Genomic DNA, 23,129 nt, shown 5'->3' on the forward strand with positions numbered 1-23,129 from the left:
ATGTGATCATTCTCTGTGTTCCCTGTTAGCCCCAGTGTGACCATTCTCTGTGTTCCCTGTTAGCCCCAATGTGACCATTCTCTGTGTTCCCTGTTAGCCCCAATGTGACCATTCTCTGTGTTCCCTGTTAGCCCCAATTTGACCATTCTCTGTGTTCCCTGTTAGCCCCAATTTGACCATTCTCTGTGTTCCCTGTTAGCCCCAATTTGACCATTCTCTGTGTTCCCTGTTAGCCCCAATGTGACCATTCTCTGTGTTCCCTGTTAGCCCCAATGTGATCATTCTCTGTGTTCCCTGTTAGCCCCAATGTGACTATTCTCTGTGTTCCCTGTTAGCCCCAATTTGACCATTCTCTGTGTTCCCTGTTAGCCCCAATTTGACCATTCTCTGTGTTCCCTGTTAGCCCCAATGTGACCATTCTCTGTGTTCCCTGTTAGCCCCAATTTGACCATTCTCTGTGTTCCCTGTTAGCCCCAATGTGACCATTCTCTGTGTTCCCTGTTAGCCCCAATTTGACCATTCTCTGTGTTCCCTGTTAGCCCCAATGTGACCATTCTCTGTGTTCCCTGTTAGCCCCAATTTGACCATTCTCTGTGTTCCCTGTTAGCCCCAATTTGACCATTCTCTGTGTTCCCTGTTAGCCCCAATTTGACCATTCTCTGTGTTCCCTATTAGCCCCAATGTGACCATTCTCTGTGTTCCCTGTTAGCCCCAATTTGACCATTCTCTGTGTTCCCTGTTAGCCCCAATTTGACCATTCTCTGTGTTCCCTGTTAGCCCCAATGTGATCATTATCTGTGTTCCCTGTTAGCCCCAATGTGACCATTCTCTGTGTTCCCTGTTAGCCCCAATGTGATCATTCTCTGTGTTCCCTGTTAGCCCCAATGTGACCATTCTCTGTGTTCCCTGTTAGCCCCAATGTGACCATTCTCTGTGTCAGACCTCCTGTGGCTCTTCTTCTCATCCCTCTATGTGTTTCCCTTCAGACCCTTTAATCAAGTCAAGTGTCATCACCTGTCAAGCCTGCATGGCCAGTAGCTCTCCAGGCTCAAAGTTGGAGACCCCTGTTCATAACCTATGTTTCTGATCCATGTACTGTACGGTATACTATAGCCCTGTGGCCCCTGTAGTAATATGTTGCCCATCTCTTCTCGTTCTCCAGGCCCCTGAGAGTCTCCTGCAGTCTCTGGAGACTCACCTGAACACTCTGGAGGGGAAGAAGCCGTAAGTACCAACCACACTCTCCACCAATCCGTACCCCATCCGTAACCAGGGCTACTTGGGAGTGGGACTACTTTACTTCCTATTTACTTAATATTTGAGAATTCAGCAATTCAGCAACATGCTTTGGGTTTTAAAAAGTATGTGAAGTAAATAATTAAAGAATACACACCCTAAAGGTGAAAAAGAAAGTCGTACTGGGGGTGGCAGGTAGCCTAGCGGTTAAGAGCATGGGGCCAGTAACTGAAAGGTTGCTGGTTCGAATCCCTGTGCCGACTAGGTAAGAAATCTGTCAATGTGCCATTATAAGTCGCTCTGGATGAGCGCGTCTGTTAAATGACTGAAATGTAAACATTCTGCCTCTTTTGCTGTGGATTTATTTGACCAACACTTCGGCTAAAGAGCCTCCATCAAGGTGTGAAAATAGTCTGTGACCATCCAGTGAACCCAAATTAGACCTGTGCTTGACCCTGATGTCCCATAGGCTTTAATTAAGCTCAGCCTCTCTCAGTTAACATCATGTGGACCTCCAGTGTATGCCCTCTAGATTGTGTGATTTTTATGGACTGAATCTGTCATCACCAGACTGTCAGTCGTGTGTTCTCGACAGGACCTTAGTAGGGCAATGATACAAGATAGTATTTGTGGTCATCATCAGATCGGATGATATTTCATAAGATGACCTTGCTTCTAGAAATATGGAAAGAAATGTATCAGATTAAGTCTTAGCAAATGCCAGTGATTGTCAATGTGTGTTACAGAGAGGATGTTCACAAAGAGGATGTGTAAGTATTCTGCTGGATCTACTACAGAATGAGTTGACGGAGAGGGCCGGGTCATTATTTGCTGTTGTCTTGTATTGAAATGAATGAAACTGTAAAAAAAAGAATCCCCAATTGTTTCGTGATATTCACATGAGGATTCTATGGAATTGACATTTGAACTTACAGTTTAAAGTAATGTTTCGCAGTGTTGTGAAGTTCAAATGGGATTCTATAGAATTTATGTGAACTTGGCATATTTGTGATTGTTCAGTATCTCTCCTGAGTTTTGTCTCTCCCTCAATATTAATATGAACTTTGACAGCTGACTCGGGACTTACCTAAGGTTCACTTTGCATCGTTTTTTAATATGACGTGAATCTGGTGTCTTAGCTCTTCAATGTTCATATTGACTTCGTTGTCATATTATTGTGATCAACCCACCTCCTCAAAGCTTTTGATGCATGTCATTGCAAAACATGGATTTGTTATGTCTGGAAAATATGAATGAAAAGCTTTGTGCAAGGAGGTGATTCAATATTGTTTTATTCAGTGTTGCAAATCTAAACTCTACCGATGTAGTACTCTTAGAAAAAAGGGTTCCATAAGGGTTCTTCGGCTGTCCCCATAGGAGCACCCTTTTTGGTTCCAGGTAGAACACTTTGTGATAAGGGTTCTACATGGAACCCAAAAGGGTTCTACCTGGAACCAAAAAGGGTTATCCTATGGGGACAGCTGAAGAACCCTTATTGGTTCTAGATAGCGCCTTTCTTTCTAAGAGTGTATGTTTTCACAATGGAATTGCCTCTAAATGCCTGCTCTTTGCAACCAAAACAACAGTGCTTCTTTAGCTGTCACTTTGACACAGCTCAGTAACAGCCATTGTGCTTCACCGTGCATATCATCTGGTGATGTTATGATGGTTTTAACTCATTCTTATTGTTTCATTTTGCAGGTCACCGACCAAGGTGAGTCAGATACCCCTTATTATACTCTGTCTCTGCACCTCAACAAATCTTTTTGACGACTGACAATAATTTGAAGATCATTTGAAGTGTATTCATTAATGCGTAAAACAGCATAGCCATGTCTGCTTCTGTAACTGTGCCGCGTCGCCATGGTAATGGACTAACGGGGCTAACCCTCCATCTGACAGGAGTCTGAAGCCAATGGCTCCCCGGCCGCAGCCGCCACGCCTACGAAAGCTCCAGCGGCCCCTACAGCTGCTGCTGCTCCAGTCGCTCCTGCCCGCCCTGGACCACCTGCCAGACCCACAGCGGCACCCACCTTCAAGAGCTCCAACAAGTAGGTGCCCATCTGCTGTGGGCTCTTAGGTTGGCCATTTCATGTGCCAGTGTTTTGCTGTGTTTTTGCTGTGCAACACTAGCTTTAACCATTAGCTATGTTGTACAATCTACCAGTGATGTAAAGTACTCAAGTAGAAATACTTTAAAGTACTACTTAAGTAGTTTTTTGGGGTATCTGTACTTTACTTTACTATTTATATTTTTGACAACTTTTACTTTTACTTCACTACATTCCTAAAGAAAATAATGTACTTTTTACTTCATACATTTTCCCTGACACCCAAAAGTACTTGTTACATTTTGAATGCTTAGCAGGCCAGGAAAATGGTTCAATTCACACATTTATCAAGAGAACATCCCTGCTCGTCCCTACTGCCTCTGATCTGGCGGACTCACTAAACACACATGCTTTGTTTGTAAATTATGTCTGAGTGTTGGAGTGTGCCCCTGGCTATCAGTAAATTTAAAAAAAAAACAAGAAAATGGTGCTGCCTAGTTTGCTTAATATAAGAACTTTGAAGTGATTTATACTTTTACTTTTGATACTTAAGTATATTTAAAACCAAATACTTTTAGACTTTTACTCAAGTAGTATTTTACTGAGTGACTTTCACTTTTACTTGAGTCATTTTCTATTAAGGTATCTTTACTTTGACTCAAGTATGACAATTGGGTACTTTTTCCACCACTGCAATCTACAGTCTTCAATCTCCAATCTCAATTTAATCCTTTTCTCATTCTGTTTTTCCCTCTATTCTTATTTCTCGTTCTCCACTCCCTCTTCTTCATTCTGTCTCTTGTCTCTTTTCTCTCTCTCTCTCTCTCTCTCTCTCTCTCTCTCTCTCTCTCTCTCTCTCTCTCTCTCTCTCTCTCTCTCTCTCTGTGTTTATCTCTCTCTGTCTCCCCCCCCCTATCTGCAGTGCTCTGCTAGACTTGGACCCATTGTCAGCCTCCCCATCAGCAGGTGGACCAGCAGCCTCTGTCTCTTCATGGGGAGGTGAGGCTTTTAAAACCTTTAATACCTGGGTCGCATTCATTATGGCTCACAACAGATTATTATTTTTAAACATGTTGTAATGGGAAATTAAAATGAGTGTTTCTCATTGGACAGGCCCAGGACGTCCCTCCCTGTTTCATTTAGTTTTCTTCCGTTTGGTGCCTAATGAATACGATCCTGCTGTTTGTCATGCTTTCTACCTACATCCTCCTCTCCATCCTTACTCAAGGGAAGGGCTGATATTGGCCGATATTCAAACCTGGCCCCTCTGCAGATTGAAATCGCATTAAGGGCCTCTTACTCATATTAAACTGTATTCTCATGTGTCATCATTTTCCCTTGGAGTGTTTTGTCATTTTCAAGGTGGCAGATCAAACATCAGAAGTACAGTAGTCACGTGTTATGGTAGTGAGTTATCGACCCTGATAGGCGTTTCTGTGTTTATATTATCTGTATGTAATCACGTCTTCTCTTTGCTCTCTCTCTCTCTATCTCTTTCATTGTCTTGTACAGATCTACTTGGTGGCGGTGAGTACATTCTTTACACTGCTCCCATCCACAGCAGAGCATGGCAACTGCTAGGATTTACACCTGAAGTTAGAATTGAACACCTATCCGGAGGCTTTGGCCACGTTCCAGGCTGACTGCATTGCAGACGCCTGCTAGATCTTACAACGCCTGGATAGGTTTTTAACATATCAGCTAACCACATCATGTGATATAGCAATCTGATACCTACTGCGCAGTCAATGACGTTTCACACAACCATAGGTTGATAAAATGATGTACTGCAATGTAGTCGGCCTGGAACGCAACCATTGTACCTGTGGCTCACTGTGCTTTCAGTGCATGACTCCAGCTGTAGACCTAGGATCTGAGAGGATCAGCATTCTTGCTCTGTGATCTCTAACAATGCCTCTCAATGTGTAACATACTCCTCTCCAACACTTTTCTGTTACCACTGGTCTCTTTGACATATCTTACGCTTATATTCTGTTTCTCAAGACAATCGCTCTACTTCTCTCTCCCTGTTATATTCCCCCTGTTCCTCTATCCTGTTGTGATTGGGGATGGCCTTGGGTGGGGATGGATGGGGGGGTGTAGGCTTAGATACCCCCGCTGATCCTACTAGTGCCTCTGAGCCTGCCGCTGCTGATGCTGCCGCCACCCCGGCTGCCACGCCCACGGCGGCCCATACGGATGGCCCCGCCGCGCCCTCTGCGGCCCCCGTGGTGGTGCTGCCCGTGCCCGCCTCCGCCTCAGACATGGATCTGTTCGGAGGTCAGTGGGGTCAGCCTCCTGGGAGAGATCATCATGGCTAGACTACACAGCAGCTGTCTGCTTGTTAGGAACAACCTCTGATATGCTTACATGTAGTTACACCACCTGATTCTCACGTTCTCACATTTACCAGTTTCAGTATTTACTCTGCATCCACCTTAACAAAAATATCCTGTTCATGATATTCTGTATTTGTGCAAAATTCAACTGGCATAGTTACTGACATCTAATAAGGACAATCATTTCCAAATGTTCCATCTCGCTAAACAATGATTAGCTTGACTGATTATTCATTATTTGGGTACTACATCAATCAATCAATTATTTATCCAAGACAGCAAGCAGGTGATGAAATTTCTGCTCTGCACTGTATGGAGAACAGTAGAAACTGTAACCCATATACTCTACGTATCTCCTCTTGTCGCTCACATTTCTAATAGTAGATATACAGAATTAAATCCCATATCAAAATGTTATAGCAAAGTGTGGCCCTCTTTTCCATGGAAAACAGCCTCTGTCAAAGAGAGACGTTGCTTTTCCCATCGCTGAGCTTGGCATTTCCTGTCACACAGTACAAGCTTATGACAGCATCATATTATCTCTTCACTTTCCCAGCGTGTACAAACATTGTGCACACTAAATGCAGCTTTATGCAGGCCCAATCCATATGATACTAATAAGATCAGCAATTTCAGCAATACATCTTGTGTTCTCTGTTTTCTCCTAAAGTTGATCTCTCATCTTTCTGTTTTTCTCATTCTCTCTATACTCCTGTTCTTTATTTACCTCCTCATCTCTCTTTCTCCTGCCTCCCCCTGTTTTTCTCTGGGTGTTGTGTTGTGGTTTGTGTCCACCGTCCCCTCCTCTCATGTCCGGTACCCCAGACGCGTTTGCACCCTCCCCAGGTGACGGCCCGCCCAGCAGGGCGCCTGCTGCTGATGCATGTGCCGGATCTGGTGGGTGATAAAACACTGCTCAGTGTGTGTGTGTGTGCGCACGCGTGTTTGTAAGTGAGCATATGCTTGTACGTGTGTGCACTCTTCCAACACACGTGTGTGTGTTTGTGCAAGAGTGTGTGTGTGTGTGAGTTCCTGAAGCTTGGGTAGCGCCAAGCTTCTTCTGCTACTATATGGGACAGTAGTAAATCATCTGATACGTTGCATTGGGGCCAACCATCCCGACCCTAACCCCACTATTGGTGGCCAAAGCCTCGGCCCCCCTCTCTAACCCTCCGCCACTCAGCCCTGCTTCAGAACAGTCCCCCTGCTTCTCTCACCTCGTAATATTCACCTGGTGATGAATACTCGAGTAAAACACAGTTGTATAAATTTCGCCAAAATCCTAGAATTGTTTATATTTCATATAAATGATGCCACTTACTAATCATACTAACTGACCATCTTTATTTACCCTGTTTTGTTTCTCTCTTTGGCCTGAATGTGTAAGTATTAATCGACTGCTGTGACTGTAGAAGTCCAAAACCACAGTGTGTGTAATTCACATGGCTCCTTTACTGTATGTTTATGGAGCTTTGGTCTTATGGCATAGAATAGTAGGAGAGTTTGACGTTGAATTATGAAAAATGTTCTACATGAACTTTATTCTGCGCCTTTATCATAGTATTTGAATTCTATGTAGACAGAGCTTATCAGTGTGGAAGCAGATTCATGCCAAAATGTTATTATTTGTATTTGTTTTGGTATGATTCTGCTTCCATGTGTATCTACTAGTTCTAATGTAACCATAGACAGAGCCTTTAACTTTGAGCCAAAGCCAGCTGTAGCCCATTCCCTTTAATGAGTCTGAGTGTGAGACAGTGAGTATTCTAACCTGCGGCTGTAGTATAAGGTTAATGGTGACCTTGCCTTTAATTTGTTTATTTTCTTTACTTCCCCCTAACTCTCAATATGGAAGCTCCTCTAGACTCACAATAATATGCCTTTTACAATGTTTGTTGTTTTAACAAACTCTCAACTCCCTTTACTCTCTTCCCCTCCTCCCCTCTCTGGTCATATCCCTTAAACCCCATACCCCCCCCCCCCCCCCCCCCCCCCCCCTTCCTCCCTCCTCCTGAAGACCCCTTCGCTCCATCGGAGGGGAGTGCGAACATGGCTCCAGAGATGGACTTCTTTGCTATGAAGTTCGATAACACGCTGGCTGCCCCAGAAACAGCCAGCCCCACCTCTAGCGCAGTACCCATCATTGTCGACCTCATCGAGCCCCCTGCTGCCGCCCCGGCTCCCTCCACTACCACCACCACTGAGTCTGCAGCTGCCCCCGCCCCTGCCATCCCCACTCTAGACCTCTTTGGTGGTAAAGTTCACATTCTACTTTGCACACTGCATTGCTCTGCATTATGACGATGATGATGGTGGTGATGATACAGTAACTTCCCTACATTTTAGATTTGTTTTCGTAATTATGGCTATGTTTGTTTCTGTTATTATTCATATGATTATTTTGATTTAAGTCATAGGCATTGAGTGAATCACACATTTTGACCACCCCTGTAAATGAGAAATTAAATGGATATGATGATGGGTACAGTATATGGATCTATCAAATGATGGTTATTCTCTGCATCATTCCTGTGCAGACAAGTAAATACACAAATCTCAAAAGTGTATGCCTTCTAATGGTATACTACAACTATTGAAACTAACAGTAACACTTTACTTAAAACCGGCAAATATAATGCATCATGATGCCGTTATCGTGTATTGTGAGATGTCATGAGCATTCATGACAATGAGCCCCTTATACATATATATATATATATTTTTTTTACCTTTATCTAACTAGGCAAATCAGTTAAGAACAAATTCTTATTTACAATGACGGCCTACACCGGCCAAACCCGGACGACGCTGGGCCAATTGTGCGCCGCCCTATGGGACTCCCAATCATGGCCGGTTGTGATACAGCCTGGAATCGAACCAGGGGGTCTGTAGTGACACCTCAAACACTAAGATGCAGTGCCTTAGACCGCTGCGCCACATGTCTTATAATCATTTCATAATGATCGTGACTAAATAACAGCCAGTTTGAGTCAGTTGAAATAAGAGACAAAACATATTATAGGGCTTATTATTAGACATTATAAAGCCTCAGACATGCTTATAACAGGTTATGAAGCATTGTACCTGCAGGCCGTTACCAAACAAACCTTTTCAGTTGTCAGTAAATCTTTGTGAGGCAATTAGTTGTATTGGCCTCCAGAGGCATTGATTAAGTAATCTGTCAGCACCAGATATTGGCCTGTCAACTGTTTACATTCATAGGGGTGGCTCAACATGTTGTGATTTCAACCCAGCCTTTAGCATGAACCATTATAGTCAGTCAAATTTAGAGGGAAGTGAGCAGGGTTGTGTTTAGTAGGGAGAAAAGTATTTGAAAAGGAGTGAAACTCAGAGCTATTACCTGAACGTGTTCAATAAGAACACACATTTTCATTTTCTGTTGCAAAGGTGTTTGATACGGTGTGCCTTACTGAACTCGACCTAGTTTTTATGGTCACTCTAGCTGCAGTGTGCCTGCATGACAACCTTTGCTTTCTTCACCTCCAACTTCTGACCAAGGTTGTAGATAGCAAATCTTCATTTTATCTTTCACCTGATTTTAGTTAATCTGTTCCTTCATTTGCAATAATTAGTTTAAAAATAAAAGATGAATCGGTAACACTTTCTAACAACTTTCATGAATAAGCAATTATAAAGTAATGCAATGCTTATTCATGAAAGTTATTATGAAGCGTTACGATACATCTTTAGATGCTTTTTTTTTTGCTTTTCTCCCTTTCCCTCATGCTGTATAGATTGTAAACTGAATGTAACTGTGTGTCCTTGTTTATAGATTCTATGTTTGATTCAATGCCTGAGAAAAGCCCTACCGCAGGAAAAGCTGATGCTGCTGTTACTCCTAGCGTAGACCTATTTGGGGCAGGTACAGGATGTTGATTGCTTTCTTTTTGTGGAACCTCTTCTTCATCTCTTCTGTCCTTCCTCTTCAACCATCTGTTTTACCACACGTCTTGGTTTGTCCCCATAGTGGTATGCGACTTGTGCGTGCACCCAATCCAGGATTGGGTCAATTTGAATTGAAGTCAGTCAATTCAGGAAGTGATTTGAATTTAACATTCAAAATGTGTCAAATTGTTTGAAACAAATAGCTTCTTATTTTCAGTTTATTCAGAAGTAATTTAATTTATTTTCAATTATTAAATCTGAATTAAATTTTACTTCCTGTATTGACTGACTTCGAATTGACCCCAACCCTGGACCCAATGGCTTAATAACAGTAACTCCTACCACTGCTTCCACTCTCTCTGTTATGCTAATGCTCCTCTGTGTTCTTCTACTTCACTCTTCCTACTTCCTCGACATCCTTCCTGTGGCGTTTCCCTGGAAGATCTCCCTACTATCTCTCGCGGGCCCTCTCCTTTGCCTCCCGAGGCCAATGCTGATGAAGACCTCTTGTCTGGTGTGACTGGTGAGTTACACTATCTGCCCACTCTTAGCTGACCTCACTTCATGATCACCTATGGGTCTACTTCCTGTATCTCCAACTCTGCCTGCATGACTACAGCATGCAGTAGTACAGGCTTGGTAATTCACTTCCCTGTCAACCTGTCAATCAATGTATCTCTTCAGCCAGTGACTGGAACTTTGTATTTTTGTGTATTCAGAAGAAACAGAATCACCTTTATTTGCCAAGTACATTTACATGTACCAGGAATTTGACCTGGTGAAATTGTGCTGCCACAATAAACAGAATATACAGACAGAATATATAGATGAAGAATTTACACAAATCCACATACCATTATGTACACTGTAAACAGCAAAAACAGAACAATTATGCATAGTAAGGATGTATAAACATATTTACAGTATATATATATATATATAATGCCGTTTTTTCAAAGTGTGGTGAAATACTCTCCTCTCATTCTGTAGATGCATTCTCTGCTATGGCTCCAGCACCAACTGTGGCTCCAGCTCCAGCTCAAGCCCCGGCTCCAGCACCTGCCCCTGCAACGGTTTCTCCTCCCAAACCTGAGCCGCCTGCACCTGCACCTGTCATTGACCTGCTGGGTGCGTACTGTACCACGAAATCCACCACTTCCTGTAAACCTTCATGGGTTGCTTTGACTCATGCTGAGGAACATCTGACCTTTTCCAAACTCTATTAATCTATTCGACTTGTGTACTTTCCTTGCAGTGTTTTTTTGTTGCTATTTCTCCATTGTTAGATATAGCTATTAGGTGTGAAGGATATTTGTGTGTGGAGAGATGTTCATGTGTAAGTATCTTCGTAGCCAGGGTAATAGACCCCAGATAAGTCTAGATCTAGGAGAGATAGTATGATATGTTTGGTGTAGCAGAATATCCCAGAAGTTTTTCTCTGCAACTGGTTTGGATTATGTAGCCAATGTAGCATTGCTTGCTAGTTAGCTGTGTATGCGTTAGTAGCAGTTATTGTGCAGTGAAATCACCCGCCCTGAAACCTACAAGTACTGTCGCCCGCACCAAGAAACGCCTTTGGATTTTCTGGGTCAGTGGTATTAAGGCTTCTTGAGTTCCGTTGTTTTGGTGTGCAGAGAGTTTTGAGTTCATACACAGGTTGGGACGGAAATTCTACACTCTTGCAATTGCATGGTACTTAGAGGTGTGCGTGTGCTTGCGTGCGTGTGCGTGTGTTTACTGTACTGTGAGACCTGTCTCACTTCCTGTGTCCCTCCCCCTCCCTTCCTGGCTGACTTACTCTTCTCTACCCTCATGCTGTCGCTCTATAGACACATTCAGTAGTCCTGCTCTGTTGGACGCTACACCCGCTGCCCCCGGGGGACCAGGAGATGATCTGTTGGGTGGTACGCACACACACACACTTTTGCTTTAACCCAGTTGTAACACACCAGAATCAATGTCCTAGTGAGCAGCTAATTGGTAGAATAAGGTGAGCTAGATTATGGTTGTAGTAAAAGCCTGCAGGACTGTAGTAGAAGGGTTGGGAGCCCCTGCTCTAAGACATCCATCTGCCATTTGTGATTCATACCGCACATACAGTATGTTAATATTGAGTACCATGACACAACGTAACTTCAATCAATGTAAATGTAATCAATGGAAACGAAAAATCATTATCATCATATATAATACTCTCATTCCAATGGTTCCCCACTTCCAGGACTGATGTCTCCTAGCCTGGCTCCCACGGCGGCCCCTGCTCCTCTGGCCCCCGCTCTGGCTCCGGCCCTCGCCCCTACCCTGGCTCCTGTCTCAGCCCAGAATGACTTGCTAGAGGGCGGCTTCGACACCCTCGGCTCCCTGCCCCCACTAATGCCCGCCATCCCAGCAGCTGCAGATACAGCGCCGGCCGCAGCAGCACCCTCTGGTGGCTTTGATGCATCAGGTAGGGGACACTGTCTGCTCCATGTGTATAACCTGAGGGAAGTGTGTGTGTGTTCTGCATGCATGACTGACGCTGCCACGCTTCACCGCCACTGTCCCTATTACATAACGCTGAGGACTCAACAGTCACCACTGCTGATGGTTTAATTCCTCAACCCTGCTCTCTCTCTCTCTCTCTCTCTCTCTCTCTCTCTCTCTCTCTCTCTCTCTCTCTCTCTCTCTCTCTCTCTCTCACTCTCACTCTCACTCTCTCTCTCTCTCTCTCTCATATCTCTCTCTCTCTCGTCTCACATGCGCACATGCCGATGCTTACTACTGTGCCCCCCATCCTATTTCAACTCCTTCTTTCTCTATGTTGGTCTCCCTCTCCCTCCCTCCTCGCGTTCTCTCTGTCATACTACCTTTCCACATTTTTCTCCTCATATCCTTTCTTTGCCCACCCCTTCAATCCCCCCCTCTCGCCCACTCTGCCCTTGTCTCTTTCTGCCATCCCCTCTCTCTCGCTCTGTCATTGCTGGGTCATTGCTTGCTGCTACTGCGTAATTGGTGAGTTCACAAGCCTTTCTCCCCCTAGTGCTTTGCGGTATGAGCTGTTTTGACACGTTCCCCATCTTTAGGACTATTCCCTTTTTTGCATGTTTCAATATGTTTGTCTCACGTATGAGACAATGTAATGTATGTATTACTCCCATGTGTAACATTTGCCAGATTCTACCCTCAATTCAACATAGTGCCCTTTGAAGCTGCAGTGCTGGCACTGTGGTGGTCTAAAACCACATTTTAAACACATTTATAGACTTGAATGTTTCAGATACTGTGGTAGTGATGGCCTTACAGTGGGTATATATTAATCTCTCGTGGACAGACTACGTAAACATAAAAGGTACCAAATTACGCAAGATTGTTGTTCTGGGTTAACAGAGATTAGGTGTATATTGTTCCTGCCCTGATCGGTGCATGCAGTGCATACCAGAGTACTGTACTGAATGCTATTGTTGTGGGGATGAATTGTATGGTGATGTCACATCTGCCCCCTCTTTGTGAAGATTAGGGATTATAAAGGTTTTAATCCATGCTGTATGTCTCTAACATCTTTCTCCCCTTATTTCTGCCGTTTCCCTCTAAGTGTTTGGTGGATTAGGGGACCTACTGATGCCAGCCATAACACCCCAGTCCACTGGGGGCAGTGTGGGCAGCACTGGCAGTGGTGGGGGGAGTACCAAGGTGACGCCCGCGGTCGGGGGTGTCATGGCAGGCGCCCCAGCTATTAAACGGCCATCCATCGGGGGCGACTTGGACTCCTCACTCGCAAACCTGATTGGAGGCATGTATTGATCACACCTGGACAGTCTTGATGGTTCTGATTACTTTATCTGTTTTTTTTTTTCAGTTTAAGAATGAGTTCTGAAATTACGTTTTCTTCACTTGCAGATCTGGGGATTCAGAAAAAGTACGTACGGAATTTCTCTGTTTGCGTGCTTGCGTGTGTGTGTGCATGTGCGTGTTCTCCTTTTCTTTGTGTGCTTCCTAATTAACAATCAAAGTCATGCTGTATCTAGTGTGTATTCCCAAACCTTCCAGCTAGCTGATGACAACTTTGGTGTCCTGTGTGTCTCCTATAGGGATCATCAGTGGAATGAGAAGAAGCTGACAGGAGGATCTAACTGGACCCCCCAGGTAGCCCCTCCCAGCTGGGGAGCCCCTGGACCTATGATGGTAAAAGCGTCCACAAGCCTCCCAATATTAGCAAAGGACCGTTATTTAATCAAATCAAATTGTATTGGTCATGTGCACAGGATACAGGTTGTAAATGGTACAGTGAAATGCTTACTCAACAGTACAATACACATTTATACAAAAACAAAATACACAATAAGTAATAAAAAGTTGTACAAAAAATATGAAAAATTGTAATGTTTAGAAATATATACACAATAAGAATGTACAGTGTAGAGTATGAAATGTGCTAGAGTGAGTAGTGATATGGTTGAGCAGCTTAGATGAATCCAAATAAATAGTAGCAGCAATGGTGCCCGGGTTTGTGCGTGTGTGGGTGAGTGTGAGGTGTGAGGTGTGTGTGTAAGGGTGGGTGAGTGAAAGTCTCTTAGGTGCAGCTGTGAAGAGAGTCAGTCCCCAGTGATGGACTGGGCAGTCTTCACCACCCTCTGTAGAGCCTGGAGAGAGCAGATTTTTTTAAATATGGCAAATAAGCTGTGGACCTGAATGGGAAAGGATTGTTCAGGAATGGAAATTATGTTCTATGTCATAGAGCTGTGAACTGTTTTTGTCTTGGCTTCCTGTTTCTAGGGTGGCCCCGCCCCTGGAGCCCCCGGTGCCCCTGGAGCCATGCCTCCGCCCATGGGAGCACAGCCTGGCTTTGGCATGGTGAGATACTGGACTGGATGCCCAGAAACCAACATGGACAGCTATACATATAAAGGAGCTCAGTGCTCTTATTCAAGTCAGGAAGTAGTTATTGGTCAATTCCATTAACCCCTTCCATCTCTGTCTAGGCCACAGCAGCTGGATCTGGAGCTCCCATGATGCCTACCATGATGATGGGACAGCCAATGATGGGTCAACCCATGAGACCACCCCGGCCAGGAGCCGCAGCACCAGGGGCACCGGTAACGCACACACATGCACACACAAACGCACGCACACAGATACACACTCATATTCATTCTCAGATACTTTCTTTCCACACCCTCAAACACATACACAGGAGAGTGCACATAAGTATACAGAATCACCTGTTACTCCTTCAGTTATAAACCTATTTAAAGGGGGAAATGTACTAATACAGTGGGGGGGAAAAGTATTTAGTCAGCCACCAATTGTGCAAGTTCTCCCACTTAAAAAGATGAGAGAGGCCTGTAATTTTCATCATAGGTACACGTCAACTATGACAGACAAATTGAGAAAAAAAAATTGTAGGATTTTTTATGAATTTATTTGCAAATTATGGTGGAAAATAAGTATTTGGTCACCTACAAACAAGCAAGATTTCTGGCTTTCACAGACCTGTAACTTCTTCTTTAAGAGGCTCCTCTGTCCTCCACTCGTTACCTGTATTAATGGCACCTGTTTGAACTTGTTATCAGTATAAAAGACACCTGTCCACAACCTCAAACAGTCACACTCCAAACTCCACTATGGCCAAGACCAAAGAGCTGTCAAAGGACACCAGAAACAAAATTGTAGACCTGCACCAGGCTGGGAAGACTGAATCTGCAATAGGTAAGCAGCTTGGTTTGAAGAAATCAACTGTGGGAGCAATTATTAGGAAATGGAAGACATACAAGACCACTGATAATCTCCCTCGATCTGGGGCTCCACGCAAGATCTCACCCCGTGGGGTCAAAATGATGACAAGAACAGTGAGCAAAAATCGCAGAACCACACGGGGGGACCTAGTGAATGATCTGCAGAGAGCTGGGACCAAAGTAACAAAGCCTACCATCAGTAACACACTACGCCGCCAGGGACTCAAATCCTGCAGCGCAAGACGTGTCCCCCTGCTTAAGCCAGTACATGTCCAGGCCCGTCTGAAGTTTGCTAGAGTGCATTTGGATGATCCAGAAGAGGATTGGGAGAATGTCATATGGTCAGATGAAACCAAAATATAACTTTTTGGTAAAAACTCAACTCGTCGTGTTTGGAGGACAAAGAATGCTGAGTTGCATCCAAAGAACACCATACCTACTGTGAAGCATGGGGGTGGAAACATCATGCTTTGGGGCTGTTTTTCTGCAAAGGGACCAGGACGACTGATCCGTGTAAAGGAAAGAATGAATGGGGCCATGTATCGTGAGATTTTGAGTGAAAACCTCCTTCCATCAGCAAGGGCATTGAAGATGAAACGTGGCTGGGTCTTTCAGCATGACAATGATCCCAAACACACCGCCCGGGCAACGAAGGAGTGGCTTCGTAAGAAGCATTTCAAGGTCCTGGAGTGGCCTAGCCAGTCTCCAGATCTCAACCCCATAGAAAATCTTTGGAGGGAGTTGAAAGTCCGTGTTGCCCAGCGACAGCCCCAAAACATCACTGCTCTAGAGGAGATCTGCATGGAGGAATGGGCCAAAATACCAGCAACAGTGTGTGAAAACCTTGTGAAGACTTACAGAAAATGTTTGACCTGTGTCATTGCCAACAAAGGGTATATAACAAAGTATTGAGAAACATTTGTTATTGACCAAATACTTATTTTCCACCATAATTTGCAAATAGATTCATTAGAAATCCTACAATGTGATTTTCTGGAGAAAAAAAATCTCATTTTGTCTGTCATAGTTGACGTGTACCTATGATGAAAATTACAGGCCTCTCTCATCTTTTTAAGTGGGAGAACTTGCACAATTGGTGGCTGACTAAATACTTTTTTTCCCCACTGTATATTCTTCATTAGTCCACTTTTGATACAGTCCCATAAAATGATGCATGTCAACATTCATTTTTTAAAGATATATTGTTTTTAGTCTCCTGATGACCAAAATCAAAGTGCAAAACATCATCATAACACTTTTCTACAAAGTAAACACAGGCTTGCTATTAGGAAAGCTATGAGGCTTGTATGAGCAAAATACAAATATTTTAAAGGCTATGTTTTTGAAGTGGTACTCAATTAGTTTTTCTGTTTTCCAGCTGTCTCCAGGACCTGCTGCCACCCAGAGCAAAAAGCCCAAGGACCCACTGGCAGACCTCAACCTCAAGGACTTAATGTGATCCCCCAGCCCAGGTATGTGTTCAGGACATTCAGCTGTCATCTTGGTGTGATGCTAGTCTTGCCTGGTCTCAGATCTGTTTGTGCGGTTTTGACAACTTATGATCATTGTCATATCAATGACTTTAAGAGTTGGTTATACAGCACAAAGAGATCTGGGACCAGGCTAATGCTAGTCTTGTGTCAGTGGTCAAACTTTAGGGTATGTTCTTCTCCTTATTGTCTTCCAGCTCTTGTTTTTCTGGAGCTGGGCCCTCTGGCCGCCTGTCCTATTCTGGCGTTCTGTACATCCCGGGACACCAGAGACCCTCCTCAGCTACTCACCCATAGAAGACCCCCTTCCTCCACCCCAGTCCCCTGTGTAATGTTGTAGCACCAACTGTGAAAGTGAAACCTTAGCGAGAAAAAAAACAAGTGTGTGCTTAACTAGATGTAACCCTTTGTCTAAACAAAACCACACAAAACCAACAAAAAAAAGGTCTATAAAAGCAAGCCAGAAAACTGAGCAGAAGCTGAAGGCGTATGTGCTTATGTATTTAGATAATTTTTTCCAGTAGTGTTGGCGTGTTGAGTTGAATGATGGATGCGTGTTTGTTTGATACCCTCAGCTCCACCTTCGGCCCTGCACTGGCCTTCTGATCACTCTAGAGGGGGAGGGGCTTCTACCCTGCCTCACCCTGATTGGATAAGAGGGGTAAGCAAAGCAGGCCCGTAAGTTTTGGATGAAACGTGCAATGTGTCGTTGGCAGAAGTTCTTCTTCGTTGGTGTATATTCATTTCACTGGCAAATCTCTAAGGATTTTGTCTCTACTCTATATGTCTGTGGAAGAGCATATTGATGTGAATCTGATATCAAATTGTAAGAAGTCATGTGACCATTATCTTATTTCCGTCATCTTTTGAACGTATTTAGAAACAAATATGATATGAACATATGATTAATATGAATAAGAAACATGTACGGGCTCCTGAATTCTAAATGACCATCCAATGATTTTTTTATGATGTTCAGTATATTTATTCATTTTTTTAGTCATCCCTTATTTTTCTATTTATTTTTTTAGATTTTGCGTGTCATGTCCAGCTTTATTTGTACTTTCTCTCTCTGTTGACATTGTTTGTGAATCTGCTGTAAAACACTGTCGGATATTTTTTATCAACAGATCATATCTTACCGCTTATTTTCAGAGAAAATGTGTTTATATTTTAGTTATTCCTATTCAAGATAAAGGTCAAACAGCGCATATCAGGAGCCAAATCTTGCCAGTATCTCATATCTCAATACAGAGGAGAACAGTCTTTTGTTAAACCACTAAAACAAGTTATGTACAGTTATTCTACTTCCTGGTATCACTTGCACACTCCCTATGGACCTATCACTGTCCTCGTCAGTGGTCTGTTGTTTGATTTTCATAATTGCTCGTACTTTATTATCATTATTACTATGACTAGACCACGGTTGGTACTGTATATGTAGTGTTATTTTTGTATTTGAGAAGAAACAGAAACATCCTTAACTCCCTATTCCCCCACCCCAGATGTTGCTACATGTTTCTGTTCCGTTTCCTCCCCCCTTGTTAGAGAATCAGTAATATTGTACATGGTAACATGGGCGGAGAGGAGAGCCTGTGTATACCCAGTCAGAAGAGGACACTGTTGAGCAGCTGTTTAGAACCAGTGAAACCAGTCCTGTGCTGTACACCCCCCAGATATAACGGATACTGTGTTGTGTCATTGCAAGACTGTTTTGACAATTGTTGTGAGAAACAATATGGATTACAAAAATGGGAAAACATACTGTTTTTCATTATTGAGTTCAATTTTTTCAATATTTTATTATTATTATTATTTACAATGCCCCTCCCCAGTGCATGTAAGCCCTTTGAGATGCAATAAACTCAATGATGGAAAGAATAACCCATTAATGATGTACTGTTTATTTTTCTCATATTGATAGATCAGATCATGGGCGCATTGTATTTTTAATCTGGTGCACTAAATGTCATGACATAGCAATGACATCAATAGGTGTAAGCTGGGTTGTGTTCATTAGGGCGCACAACTGAAAACATTTTAAAATGTAAATGACTGTTTCTTATTGGACAAGTCCAAGTGGTCCCTCCATGTTTCAGTTTGTTTTCTTCCATTTGGTGCCTAATGAACATAACTCTAGCTACAGGTATATATACATACAGTACACCACTTCTCCTCATGGTAAACACACATACACATACAAGTTGTAATCTTGGTTTAATTGTTGTTTTTTCAATCATGGTGAAATGTTATTAATTTAATGTAATCATCAATGGCAAACTCGTATAAATTGTGGCACATAATAAGATTCATCAACATGAACACTTTAGAATGATGATTGTTATCACATAACACTATGGCATTTGTTGTCACCACTACCCTTCAAATTACATGAATCTAATGGAAAACTGAATATCGAAATAACGTTATTAATCTGCAACCTCTGTTACATCAAACCCACTGTGTAGCCTCACATTAAATACATAGTTACAGTACTAGGCTATCAAAAATATATTCCGATAGGTGTCCCCAAAGTGTACAATTTCATATGAATTAAATTAGCACCAAGTCTCTGGATAAGCACCATTATATTTATGTGCATGGCACACTGCTAGAGTTAAAAAAGAACGTACGGTAGGATCCTTCTGGAACATTTCACTATTTAGTCATAGAAACATCATCTTATAAGAAAAGGTAGTTTTACAAAAAGGGACATTACAGGAAACTCAGAGAGCTAAATATACATTATTTCAAACACCAGCACTATTTTATTTATTTTTTATTTTGATTTAGAAATTATTTAGAAAAAAGATAGTTATAACCTCTTAATATACTTGAATGTTAATTTCTCCGAAAAAATGTAGCTTTTTTCTGGGTCGTTCACCAATGCCAATGCAAACTTTCTTGCTCCTTTTGCTAGAAAACGGAACACATTTGAAAATGTTAACGTCTCTGCATTAATTAAGCCTGCCTGGAATATATGAAATAACAAGCATCGCTCCCCTGAAACAGCTGAATATACAAAATGTTATCAAAATTGGTCAAACCTAAAAATCAGTCATAATATTCCCGTAAGCATGAACACAGACCTAGTAGGATAATAATCATGATATTCATAAATTTCTAGAATGTTTGCTTTTTAATAATTAAATAAATTAGACGAGGCAGAACAGCCATAGTTCTCTTTGATCTGTTGACGAGTTCCTGTAATCAACAACAGTGAGTCTGTATGGCCGCTTGTGTGCGATGAATGCTGTCATGAGGCAATCTGTGCCAGTTGCCAGTGGGAAGCACAGGAGGTAATAGAGAAGAAGACAGAGGAGAGTCAGTCGGGCGGGCCCCTGGTTCGTTGGTGATGAAGGGTGGAGGAGTGTTGTGGCATGTTGTGTGTCCCTCAGGCGTCCCGGCACTTGCTGGAGTCCCCATGGATCCAATAACAGATCTGGGCATACTTGAGGGGCGTTATCCTCACCGCCACGTTGTAATCCTGCTGCGCCCCTTTGCCGTTGACGTCCACCCACTGGTGGCCCGAGAACACACCGATGATCTTCCTCTTCCACTTCTTCTTGCCGGGCTCTTTTAGGCGGATGTAGACCCCGGAGCCGCTGGAGCCGGGCTTGGCGTCGCAGTACTGATACAGCAGGTCTTTGGACTCCTCCGACACCGAACAGAAGCGGTACACCAAGTTGCCGGGCCGGTCGTCGTCGAAGCCTGAGAAGTGGATCCTGCCGGCGGGCAGCTTCTTGACCGAGGGGATGACGCCTAGGTCCATGTGCTTGACCTTCTGGGCCTTCTTCAGCTCCAGCACGGCATAGTCGTAGTCAGCCGCCACACCGTCCGACGCCCCGCCTTTGAACCAGCCTTTAGGGACCTGGGTCTGCTTCACTCTGGTCCACCGGAAGGATGGCTTCTCGACCTCTGCGCTGCGACGACTGCGGCTCTTTCTGTCTTTCCCTTTCCCTCCTTTCCTCTCTTTCCCTCCATCTTTCTCTTCTTTCTCTTCCTCTTCCTTGTCTTCTCCTCCTATCCTCCTCTTGCCTTTCCCCCGTCCTCTCTTCCCCTTCCCTCCTTTCCCACGCCGGGATTTCTCCTTGAGGACGCCCACGCGTAGCTTCTTTGCTCCACTCACGTAGTCCTGTCCGTCGTGGATGCAGTGGGCGGCCGTCAGGACGTGTTTGGGGGATAACAGGACACCAGAGCAGCCCGTGGAGATCTTAACGGAGGTGGAGAAGGGGTACTTAGTGGAGAACTGCTTGTCAGCGATGCTGAAGCGGGTGTCGGTGCCGTAGACCTCCCGTTTGCGGCGTGACTTGGAGGAAGAGGAGGAGTTCCCAGCAGGCCATGCGTTGACCTCGTTGAGGCTCTGCACAGACACGGAGGTCAGGGTGCGCGTTCCGTTCTCGTACACCGTCTCATAGGACAGGAACTCCTCCAGGTCAGCCAGAGAGGGGTCGGGGAGGCGACGCTGGCACTCAATTCCACAGGTCCCGTTCAGCTCTCCCTGAGGTTTGGCCGTGAAGCCGGGGCTGCTAAGGGCCACCGTCCTCCTGTTCCTCACCAGCGGCACCTTCCACTGCGGCCAGGTAAACTCATCATTTCCTCCTGTGGCCTCCTGGGCTTCCACAGCCACCACCACGACCAGCAACGTCACTGAGAGCAGGAGACACAGGGGTACGGGGCCCATTGCACAGAAGGGCCTGGCTCTGGAGGGGAGAGGAGAGAAAGACACTATAAGGGATGGTGGAGAACGCTGAGGTGCTAATACAGTCTATGCGTTGTCAAAATGCATGAAGGGCTTTTCAAATGGCTTCACATGTCTCTACTGAATAGAATAGACGGAAAGAGACAAACATGTGCTTGCTGCTCTACTCCCATAACACACACACAAGCAGTATAGGCAACTAAATCTGAGATGGGTTAGTAAAAACTTTCTACTGAAACACATGTCATGTGGTTATTACAGAAACCACTGTTGGCAATTTACAGTTTGAGGCATCCATCTGTTGTTGGTCAAACTTCTCATCTGGGATGGGATGGCATTTCATTTGGAGGGTATTTTTATAGGTCTGACTCTGAATAGAAACAGACTCAGACAAAGATAAATGAGGTCAAAACCCCCCCCCCCCTTCCCCAAATTACATCCAGCCCCAAATTCAGAGCACTGAGACGAAGCAAAGCTGTCAAAAAAGTGGGCTGTGTCTGTGGCTAACAAAAGACACAAGATACCAGCATCAAACTCCTTGTTTACTAGCACAGTTGTTTATTTCTGTTTTTCATGGACACAACCATCTTCAAAATGCTCATGTCAACAAAAAGAAGGGGTAGCAGCAACTTCATATGGAAACGATTAAATATAACCAATAGAATAACCAACAGTCTCTCAAGAAATCATAGCATTTCATTTAGTTGACATAGGAGCTGTGTGGTTGAGGAGATTTATGGAGCTTGAGGCTGAGTGACGGCTGTGGCCAGTGGGGAAGAGAGGAGGAGGAGAGGACCATCCCCGGGGCTCTGACTGTACTGAGATGGTGGCTTGGAGCTTAGCCACATGGTTAGCCTTTAGCTATCAGTAATGACCATATCTGGTTTCTCCCTGACTCTATTGCTGCTCTCTGCTTCGTTCAGCCCACTATCTGAAGACGTAGGCCGACATGACATCACACAAGAGGAGAGTTAGACTGTGGCCAAACTGAGGGAGCAACTCGCTAAGTGTGATGGGGCTGACAGCTGTGGAGGAAATGTTAATTCAGGGCATTTTATTTATTCAACAGACCATCACTTCACTACTGAGCAGAGAAATAGCACTTTGTCAGCAGCTGCGTCGATGCAGCTCAACCGCAATTCTATACAGAGAATAGAACGGGGGGAAGTCATTTGAGCTACATTGCAGTTCATAAAGGGGCCTAAGCAGTAGTGCTGTAGTGCAGTAGTGCACTAAATAGCCTTTGGCATGCTGGCTAACATCTGGCCTTCCAGCTGGAGGCCGAGCCTGTGAGGGAGGGGCGAGCGTTGGTGGCCAGGGGTCTTCCTCGCATTCCCATTCAATTAGATGCTAGGCAGTGTGAAAATGAAAAGCCGCCAGGCGTGGCACGGATGAAGGAGACGGATGGTAGGAAATAATCCCATCAAAGGATATGCTGTTGCATCACCTACCATAGGCTACAGGGGGCCAGGCCAGTTTGGCATTATTTACATTTACATTTTAGTCATTTAGCAGACGCTCTTATCCAGAGCGACTTACAGTTAGTGAGTGCATACATTATTTTTTTGTATTTTGTATTTTATTTCATACTGGCCCCCCGAGGGAATCGAACCCACAACCCTGGCGTTGCAAACGCCATGCTCTACCAACTGAGCTACATCCCTGCCGGCCTTTCCCTCCCATACCCTGGATGA

At 44.1% G+C, this 23,129-nt stretch overlaps 2 protein-coding genes across 2 annotated transcripts in view; one reads left to right on the forward strand and one right to left on the reverse strand.

Annotated features, from left to right (window-relative positions):
- The window catches only part of LOC311109084 (clathrin coat assembly protein AP180-like), a gene marked incomplete at both ends in the record, with an annotated part of 49,630 nt that extends 48,402 nt beyond the window's left edge, over positions 1 to 1,228 (forward strand). Inside the window, one exon of the mRNA XM_084151889.1 lies at positions 1,163 to 1,228. Within this exon, the coding sequence (XP_084008015.1) occupies positions 1,163 to 1,228 (66 nt within the window). The remainder of the gene's footprint in view (positions 1 to 1,162) is intronic.
- A 17,714-nt stretch (positions 1,229 to 18,942) lies between these two features.
- LOC311110226 (inactive serine protease 35-like) lies at positions 18,943 to 21,417 on the reverse strand (the record flags this gene model as incomplete). Its single annotated transcript, XM_084152984.1, has 1 exon — positions 18,943 to 21,417. The coding sequence occupies one exon, from the start codon at positions 21,415 to 21,417 to the stop codon at positions 20,128 to 20,130; it is 1,290 nt and encodes a 429-aa protein (XP_084009110.1). The 3' UTR covers positions 18,943 to 20,127.
- Between the last annotated feature and the right edge of the window lie 1,712 nt (positions 21,418 to 23,129).

The sequence above is a fragment of the Coregonus lavaretus genome (genome assembly GCF_964263955.1).
Source record: "Coregonus lavaretus genome assembly, chromosome: 3".
Lineage (NCBI taxonomy): Eukaryota > Metazoa > Chordata > Actinopteri > Salmoniformes > Salmonidae > Coregonus > Coregonus lavaretus.